Raw genomic sequence first — 9,595 nt, forward strand, 5'->3', positions numbered from 1 at the left:
GACTCACAAACTAACTGTAAAAACACGGAATTGTCAGTTGTGTCAATTTATTTGTTTCATGATAAAAAAATCAAGACCATCTAAAACTTTTACATTAAAATCTGAATATAGATATCCGGAAGATGGGGGTGGTGTGGCACCACCGCCTGGCGGCAGCGTGATGGTGCGTCAGCAGCATCAGCAGCATCAGCTCTGCTTTGGTCGCTTGCACTTTGGTCCAAGTGGGATTTTTCTACTTCTGTTTAACTCTGACATTTTGGTCCCGTTACCATGATAACGAAGGGGTTTTCACACACACATGAGTGTAATGAGAGGGAGGAAGGGAGGGATGAGATGAAGGAAGAGAAGAGGGTTTTGTTGAAGGAGCTTCCCTCCAACGCTTCACGAGTACATCGTCAGCTGAAGCCACTGAGAGACAGAAAGAGACAAAGTGTTAGTGCCAAAGTAGCTCTGCAACGTCCAATATGATTTGATCCCCAGAGGTTTATCACTCAATGGGCAACAAGTAGCATTTCCAGTGTTCCAGTATGTTGCTCCTTTACTCCAGTGAAAGTACTAATTCCACACTGTAAACATACTCCACTGCAAGGAAAGTACGTCTTCAGTAAAATGATACATTGAGCAATAGAATATTCCATGTCTTACAATTATATATGAAGTTTCTGGATTAATACCAGTGACTCCATTAGTGTGCAAGTTGCTTTTCACGTCTTTTAATTCCTGTATACACTCCGGGCTCGTTTAATCTACAACAATACATCATATTCTATAAGCTCATCACATGTGTGTTTGTAGTAGCGCTGTCCTGTAAGAACCACATATATCTGATGCATTTTCAATCTGATCCAAGACATTTTTTAAAGAGTTTATTTAGCTGAAGTCAGGAGGATTTTCTCAACACTAGTGTACGTATATTCAGATCACTGCTAAATAGATTGTACTATATTCCACTTATAGCACTACATGTGATGATTCTCCCATTAACACTGCACCATGTATGGAACTCCCATCAGTATCTAACGTTCACACCCCTAGTCACAGCTACCGTGCACTTCGTCCTTTTTAGCAAAAATATTGAAGTAGTACAATTGTATATAAGTACATTGTATATTTTATACAAGTAGTACAATGTATCAAGGTACAATATTCCCCTCTGAGATGTGGTGGAGTACCAGAGTAAAGGCATCTGAAGTACTGCTTATATTTAGTTCTGGTCATTTCCACAAAAAATCTAATCTTACTTTTATACTTTCAGGTCTATTTTCTATTCGAGTCTCACTAAAAGTTATTCTTACTGGCCGGCCTCCATAATCCAGATAACAGAAGACGACATATATTAACATAATATTAACGTTGAAACAATCAGATTGTTCCCTTTAACAGTCACAGACATTTTGGGAGTTTGAAAAAGAAAAATGGTCTTTTTTTTTTTTGACAGTTGATATTCTCCTAAAACATGCCAGAAGTGAACATCGGTCAGAAGGTAGATGGTTGAGCTCAGTGCTCTCTGTGGTAAAGTTAATAGTACACGTTGTCTATCAGAAAGAATCAGATATGAATAAAGACAATTATCCCAAAGAAAGATGTTGTACAGCTGCTGCACTACAAAGTGCTTAGAAAACCCTAAACACAAATTATGATTAGATTGATTATTGCACTTCTCATAATATCTGTGTGGTCATCCTAAATAAAACCATTGCTTATATTTGAATACCTGACAGTATCTCATAGATAATGTTTACTCTACTACACCACAACGATGCAGAGGGTTATGCTGTCTTGTTGTTGTTATGAAGGGATTATTATGATAATTACAATAGTACATTTGATCATAATTTAATCAAATTGAGATTTGAGATGCACCCTTTGTACCACGACTGGTGCACTAACATTTCCCTTGGGATGGTTAAAGTAAATCTTGATTTATAATAATTGATTAAAAGAAAAGTAGTGAAGTTTGAAGAGTTTATTACCTCCTTGATGTCCAGGTCGATGGTGCCCTTGTTTTCCTTATCCAAGGTCTTAAAGGCTCCTGCACAACACACACACACACACATTTATCAACTACAATAGCTGATTAGCCTAATTAAGACTTATTCATCTTTAATTAAAATTGAAAAACCTAAAATAAAGAGTCAGCAGTCGACCGATTTAATTCCTATCATTTAATTTATGTTGAAATAATACATAGCATTTTATAAAATCCATATTATAAGGAAGGATCAATTATATTTATTATCCGAAGAAAAAGCAGGAAAAAACTATTTTCCTTTCTTTGGACATTTTATTTAAACATTCAGGCCCATTGATCAAGGTAGGAGGTGTGAAATGCTCCCAACTTGAAACAAACTGTCAGAATCTTTTATTAAATTATTTTTATTGAAAAGACATACAGTATTTGTGGTTCATTTTGTAAAGAAATGTGTATAAAAAAAAAACTCACTGCACATGGCGTCGAGTCGCACCAGGCAACCAATGAAGTTGTCAAAGTCCATGCTGCCGTGCTCATCGCTATAGCGACGGATAATCAGCTTGTACAGCTGGTCATTAAGAGGGAAACCTGCAAACACACAGTTAGTTGTGTAAACCGTACACTTGGTTCACACTGATTCCTGGTTCTTTAAACAAATACACACACACACACGCACACGCACAAAAACAAACACACACATTTTCTCACCTGCAGCATTGAAGGCCTTTGGAAGTTCATCAGCGGATATTGTACCGGAACTATCTGCATCGTACTTTAAATAGACAGCCTGAAGACGGTAAACAACAAACACATAATCAACTCGGTGGAACCACACAAACTGCTTCAGCTCTAAAAAATAAAAAAAATAAAAAAGAGTAAAAGAAGAATACAAACAGACCTGCCATTTCTTGATGTTGTTCCACATGTATTTGAATTCGTGGAAGCCCAGTTTACCCGTGCTGTCACTCTGAAGGGAGGCGGGTCAAAGGTCTTTACCTTCTAGTTAGGACATAGCTCTGCAAACCCAACTAAAGATACAATTACTTCCGCTACTTCTACTGCTACTAGTGCTGCTACTACTGTTGCTACTGCTGCAACAACTGCTGCAAGTACTGCTGTTATTGCTCCTTCTACAGAAAGTGGTATTGCTAAGTGCCACTACTGGTACTACAAGGATACGTCCATGACAGCGACCATGCTCCTGCAGGACTCGATGCTGAAACCGTCCGTCTTCAGGCCTCCATCTGAACACATTTACAGACAAACATTCACAGAGTCAATCTTCAAATTAAAATGGTCAGCAAGGAACACTGGAGAGAACCCAACGTCTCAGAAGGTAAAACAATTAGAATTGCCAGTTAGAAGAATGCAGTAAGAAACCGACAAGGAGACTCACGCTTGCCAAGCACTTTGTTGAGGATGTTCATCAGCTCAACGGGGCTCACCTCCATGTCCTGTTGAAACACACACACACACACACACACACACACACACACACACACACACACACACACTTTAGAAACAGGGTGTTCGTGCTTGGGTTTCCAAAGAGGAAACCCCACAAACTAAGTGAGTCACAGCAGATCTGAGTGTGACTCAAACCAAACTCAAGCTGTTTCCTTTTATTTCCTTTGATATTTTTCCAGCTTCTGACTCACTGCTGAAAAAAAGCAAAACGCCTCAAAACAACGCTTAAATATTCCCCTTGTTTCCAAATACGGTGAGGCAACGCCATGCTGTCCCTCGTTGGTCAAGGAATGTCTCAACTCATTCCTAAAATACTTATCTGTGTGGTGAAACTGTACAGATTCATTTGGATGCATTTGTTTTTACATGATCGGAAATAATTTACTATAGGGAATAAAACCAGGGTGAAAGATTTAACTGAGTAGCTGAATATCCTGCCCAAGTTGTGTGGGAGCTAGTAAACAGCTGTTTTGGAATTGTTTCGTTGTTAACACTCGTTCACTTATGCTTTCTTTCTTCAGGAATTCAAGGTAACAGCTGAGCCGTCACAGCGGCCTGTTCACTTCATACAGATACTTTACTACAATCCTCTTCACCCTCTTCATCATCCGCCTTATAGCTGCTGTTGCTTTAGAAGGATTTGCCCACTGACACTGGGCGGAGTTCTGGTCTAACTGGTGCACAAATGCCTCTGATGAGTCAGAAAAAACCTCAGACACACATTATATGAACACACACGCGCACGCCCCTCAGGCTCGGGTTCCACCCTGCCAGACAATGGCAGGAATGCAGAGAAAGAGCTCTCTTTCCAACACTTCCTGGAGCCGAGGACACAGTGAATGAAGTCTCTGTTTATCTCTGTTCTGATGTCCAGCTGATATGTTCACATTTGGTCATGAGCGTCGCTCTGCCTCCTCCCTCATTGTCCCAATATGCCGCTCTGAACCAAAGAGGGGACTGTATTATTTATTATTGTACTATTCAAATACACAAAAAGTGACCCACGAAAGATTTGCATCAGGATAAACCAGCACTGAGGTCATCAAATTGTGTGTTTTAATTGACTAATTATATTTACAGAAGTATAAATTCCTTGTTCTCATCTCTCTGATTTGATTTCACAAGGCTGAAAATCCAATTTGTTGTTAATGCGGCATTATAAGGCTTCCTGAAAAGGTTCCTCCATCCCTGACTAACGTCAAAGTCATCTCATGTCATCTCTGTTGATATGAATGCTCTGTTTAGGCCGTACAAACCGAAAGGAAATAAAACCTGTCCGATTTCCTTGGTAAGTAGTTAATTGTTTAAAAAGGATTCAGGCTTTATTGACGCTTCTTGTTTCTATCGTCATTGCGATATGCTCAATTTTTACAATTAGTTGAAAAGGGTTCAGTAGAAAATAACTTTCTTTTGTTATTGGCGCCCTTTTGTGTTCTGTATAATGTTTTTCGGGATGAAGTTCAGTAAAAAAAATATAATTCAACACAACATTACAGACAGTTTGCAATGTGCACAAAAAACAGGTGTGAAACAGACCGGTTTTGGATGTTGATGAACAAGATAAAGTGAGTAAAAGAGAGCGAGGAGGGCAGCAGCAGGGTGGAGTTTGGAATGCAGCAGGCAGGTAGGTGTGGTGAGAGGACGAAGGATCAGGTGAGAGGAGGGAGAACTGTGTCACCGACACACACGAGTCTTCACTAAACCTGCCGAGTAGCTAAAACCTTTGACTTGGGTACTGAAATGGCAACAAAGGCTTTGGCTCAAAGAAAACCAGAAACTCCTGAAACAGGGCGCAGCGAAACGTATGAGAGACAGGCGGAGGTGTCGCAAGTCACTACGATGAAATGTAAAGTCTGCACACACGTTTACGATCACGAGCGTTGTTTCAAATCCTACACACTGTCCAAGAAAAACAACTTCATTACCATCTGCTGATGAAGTAGAGCATCTTCACGACCATTATTCAACTTTAGGGACCAGTTATGCAGAAATTTCCAATAAAGGGATGTTTGATTGAAGGAGGTTATCAGTACCATTTTCAAAATGAGCATGAAAGTGTCATTAATATACCTGACTTTTGCTTAGAGGTCGACAATATTTGGTAAAACATTTGCGTGTTCCTGTCATTTTCTAAGCCACCATAGAGCTGGCAAAGGGAGGGCGGGGGGAAGAGGGGGGGAACTTGATTACAAAGGGCTCACCTCTCCGGCCAGCTGTTGGAAAACTCTCCGGAATTGTTTCTCCTCGTCATTTTCATGAGATTCGGCAAAGTTCAGAGGTCTGCGAGGAGGAGGCTGCGAACACACACACACACACACACACACACACACACACACAAAGAGCTAGTGTTAGGCAGAGGAATGAGTGTTTGTTTGCTCTTCCACTGGGAGAAGTGAAGGTGGAATTAAACCTCCTGAATCTATACAGAGTTTCACAGTTAAGAGGTGTTTTTCTATGAGGACACTATCAGATTTCCATCTGATTTTAGAATCTTAGAAAAAATGTCATCAGATACTGCCAACATTCTTTAAAAACAGCTTTCAGACATTTGACTTTACCAAAGAATACTTGGAACATTTATTCATAACTACAATACCGATATCAGATTACAACTGTGGACAAATCATTTGAATCTCTGGGTGGAAATGATAATAATGATCATCATCACCAGTTTGTGAACTTTATTCCAGATGTTCCAATATTCAAATGAGTATTAAATAATAGTAAATTAGCATTTGTGTTTGAGGAGGATTTGTGAGAATCGGGTGGAGCTTCTGCTGCTTCATGAGGTGTGACACTTACAGGGTCTGAGGACTGAAACTGAGCCGGGTCGATGTTGCTGACAGAGCAAAAAAAAGAGAGGAGAGGAGTCAGAGAGCAGCTGTGACAAGACCAGTCAGTGCAACCAGTACACAGACAGTTACAGGGTTAGCCTAGCTTAGCACAAAGACTGAAAGCAATATGGAAACAGTCAGCTAGAAAAAAAAAATTTTGTTTGCTCACCTCACAACATCGATGATGCCTTTGACTAAATTCCGTGCAAAAAACATTTTGCCGTGTGTCTGAAAAAGAGCGACATAAAGAAAAGGTTAGGAATAAAATCAGGGACAAAGTTATTCACGCAACAAGATGTAAACACATATAAACTATAAAAAGGAAAATAACATGACATCAGCCAATGGCAGTTGTGTTAATGAATGGGGTCACGGGTCAGTTATATCAGAAGAATAGTTGTCTTGTTGATTTGTTGTTTACTGCGAGGCTGACTAACTTACATGATAAATATAAATATAAGGAATGTCCTGATGCCCTCCGGTACTTCTTTAAGCTTCTGCTTCTTCACGTTTCAGAGCAGAGAAATGTTTTACTTTCACGGTTACTGATCAATTTGCATTTGATTTTGCATATCAAAATATAAAATAGAACCATACAATATGATATATTGTTATACACTTCATTACCCAACAGTGTATTTAGTTCGTTATCAATTCATTCAGAAAATTACATTGAATAACTAAGGTTATTCCTTCAACAATCATCAAAATAGTTGCCATTGCTTTTTTCAGTTACCAAACAAATTCCTGGAGCGTTAATATATAGTTATTAAACGCGTCATATCTCTATTACTGTTTATGCATCAGTACAAATCATTGTACTGATGCATAAACAGTATATGCGCTATGCATAATAAATACGTTTACTTTTTCGGTATAATGAAGTAACTTACGCCCTGTGACTCAGCTGCTTTACTACACGTTGCTGTGTCAACAGCTGAATTCGTTGAAGTGGCCTTCACTGACGCTCCTTAAGTCAAGTAAAGTACAGCTAGCTCATTTGTTCCACTGCGTGGTTCATTTTTAATATACTTTTCCAACACTGGAGACAGGATCAAACAATATGCAAAGCTTGTATCTTCACATGACCTGTACGGTGTCAAGTTTCAGCACAGGACTCACACGCACACACAAAGCAGAAGAAACGCTTCCTGAAACCAGCAAACACAACTCGCTGTTCCTCCAGAATACATCGAGTCTGTATTTAAACTAAATATGCGACTAAAACGTGAAGGGAAAGGCATGTCATTACTTACTGCGACTGAGGGTTCCGCTAAGAGGGAGCGAGAGGACACACACTGAGAGAGAGGGAGGACACACACTGAGAGAGAGAGAGAGGCTGACCGGCAGAGAGAGAGATGAGGGCGATCCCACTTCCACAGGCAGACAAACCAGCTGAGCGAAAAGATCCAAGTTCTTTTTCAATGCATCACCAACCCGGCCAACCCCCACCCTACACGCCCACAAACACACGCACACACACACAGGGAGAATCGGCCGCCAGGTCCTAATGTCCACAGAATCGGACATTCAAACAACAACAAAAAAAGAACCCAGAGAGAAAACAATAACTGGGGTAAACTCAGACACAGAGGAATTACAAGCTGCTATGACGGTGTTGGCTCATGAAGGAGAGGCATGTCTGTCTCGAGACGAAGCTTACTTATGATTTTACTGTTTTATTTGCACTCTATACGTTTGCTCCATTTCCCACTTTGTTTTAACTTCAGTATACAAATCTTTCTCGGGGGACAATAGATCTTGCGTTAGATATTTTTTCATGAAAAACATGAAATCAAGTTGTTGGAAGTCCTGTATTTTTGTAAAAAAATTAAAATAATGGCTAACTGTTATGAAGACATAAGTGCAATACTTCCTCTTGTTAGTTTGATAAGAACAACAACGCCCTTGTTGTTTTAGGACTCTTTAAACATGAAAGTTATGAACGTTTTTTAAACAGGTTTTTGTCTTCAGTAGCAACAAATGGGAGTGACTCCGATTATATCAAATCCATCTACGGAGATCTACGGAGATGATTTAGTCTGTCCTCACTCTGATTGTGTAAAACACACATTAATCGGTTACACCTATATACGTATTAAAACATGCACACAGATAGGATAATGAACCCGAAATTAATAACTGAGGATTTTCTTTATCTTTCGAAGCCGCAGTAGATATCAGTCAGTTCGTTAGCCAGGCGGAGGTCGTTCATGGAGTGGGGGCTTTGTCCAGTAGCGGCTGGCCAATAGTGGGCGTTGCCCCTCCTTAGGCCGCCAAAAAAAGAAAAAAAGCTAATATTACATTTTTGAAAATTTCAATATTTGTGTTTTCCAAATATGGAATGTTTCAATTAATATTTGAGGGCGGATCTGACAATCACTTTAGCCAATTGTTGAGTAAAAAAAAAAGTGACATACAATTTGGCCAATCAGCGTCCTTAAATAGACTCAGCCTGAGGCAACATTGGTTTTGCCCTAAGTTTGCACGTTTTGGTCAAGGTATCGCCAGGCGGATGACATTCTGGAGAAGAGCACGGATTTTATCGCCATTCAAGTGGACGAGAAAACTGACAACTGATATACAGTAAATATTATAACACAATGTCCAACATTTGTTACATATATATTGTGACCTCACACTGGGCCAGGTGGTAGATGGGTGCTACTTCCCCTTTAAGGATCAGCAGCCACTCTACAATATGGCTGCCAAGGAAGAAACCAGAGCTCCCAGAAGGCCTCATGACTCACCACGGTGAAGGTGTTTAGGCCACCTGATTGAGACCAAGGAAGGAAGGAAGGAAGCCGGACGAGCAGGAGGAGAGCAGACGTTTTCCCTACCTAGAACATTTTCCACTGGCAGTTGTTAGCAGAGAACTGGTGTTGGAGCCGTTTGGCGTCTCTGACCTGTGTTTGGACTCTTTAATCAAGTCCTCACTTCTAAACATCCCAGTCCGTACAGTCCAGACACGCCTGTAGATCTGCCTTAGCCTCACTGGTCCCCTGCTTTGATTTTCGGCTTACAGAGTTTTAATTTCTCCCTGTATGCAGGAATCAGATGGATTAAAGCCTGGTCAGAGTGTCCCAGTGCAGCACGAGGGATGCTGTGATAGGCCCTGTTTAGGGTTGGGCTGAGTAGCAGTGGTCCAGAGTGTTCTTCTCTCTGGTGAAGCATTTAACTAACCGCCTGTATTTGGGAAGTTCATGGATGAGGTTTCCTTTGTCAAAGTCCCCAAGGAAACGGTTGGTCCGTTCCACCCAGACAGTATCGATATCAAGTCTATGGACCACTTACTAAATGATCCGCCTAACTGGCACCAGCA

General features: G+C 40.4%; 1 protein-coding gene across 4 annotated transcripts; it reads right to left on the reverse strand.

Annotated features, from left to right (window-relative positions):
* Positions 1-30: 30 nt before the first annotated feature.
* capns1b (calpain, small subunit 1 b) lies at positions 31-8,493 on the reverse strand. 4 transcript variants are annotated; one of them, XM_040201702.2, is made up of 11 exons: positions 7,530-8,493; positions 6,443-6,501; positions 6,242-6,278; positions 5,641-5,733; positions 3,369-3,426; positions 3,152-3,216; positions 2,871-2,939; positions 2,681-2,759; positions 2,444-2,560; positions 1,974-2,032; positions 31-408 (listed from the first exon to the last, which is right to left on the reverse strand). In XM_040201702.2, the coding sequence occupies exons 2-11, from the start codon at positions 6,487-6,489 to the stop codon at positions 382-384; spliced, it is 651 nt and encodes a 216-aa protein (XP_040057636.2). In that variant the 5' UTR covers positions 6,490-6,501; positions 7,530-8,493; the 3' UTR covers positions 31-381. The 4 variants fall into 4 exon arrangements, with proteins under 4 accessions (XP_040057636.2, XP_040057803.2, XP_040057887.2 ...); XM_040201869.2 differs by having other exon boundaries at positions 7,618-7,792; XM_040201953.2 differs by having other exon boundaries at positions 7,167-7,536.
* Between the last annotated feature and the right edge of the window lie 1,102 nt (positions 8,494-9,595).

The sequence above is a fragment of the Gasterosteus aculeatus genome, chromosome 1 (assembly GCF_964276395.1).
Source record: "Gasterosteus aculeatus chromosome 1, fGasAcu3.hap1.1, whole genome shotgun sequence".
Classification (NCBI taxonomy): Eukaryota; Metazoa; Chordata; class Actinopteri; order Perciformes; family Gasterosteidae; genus Gasterosteus; species Gasterosteus aculeatus.

What these genes read in the sequence shown, in the direction of transcription:
- capns1b (XM_040201702.2), bottom strand. Translation starts at nt 6,489, where the DNA reads ATGTTTTTTGCACGGAATTTAGTCAAAGGCATCATCGATGTTGTGAG. An exon ending in GGCATCATCGATGTTGTGAG is followed by an intron (nt 6,279 to 6,442) that starts GTGAGCAAACAA and finishes TTGCTCTGTCAG; the next exon opens with CAACATCGACCCGGCTCAGT. An exon ending in TCCAACAGCTGGCCGGAGAG is followed by an intron (nt 3,427 to 5,640) that starts GTGAGCCCTTTG and finishes GTGTTTCAACAG; the next exon opens with GACATGGAGGTGAGCCCCGT.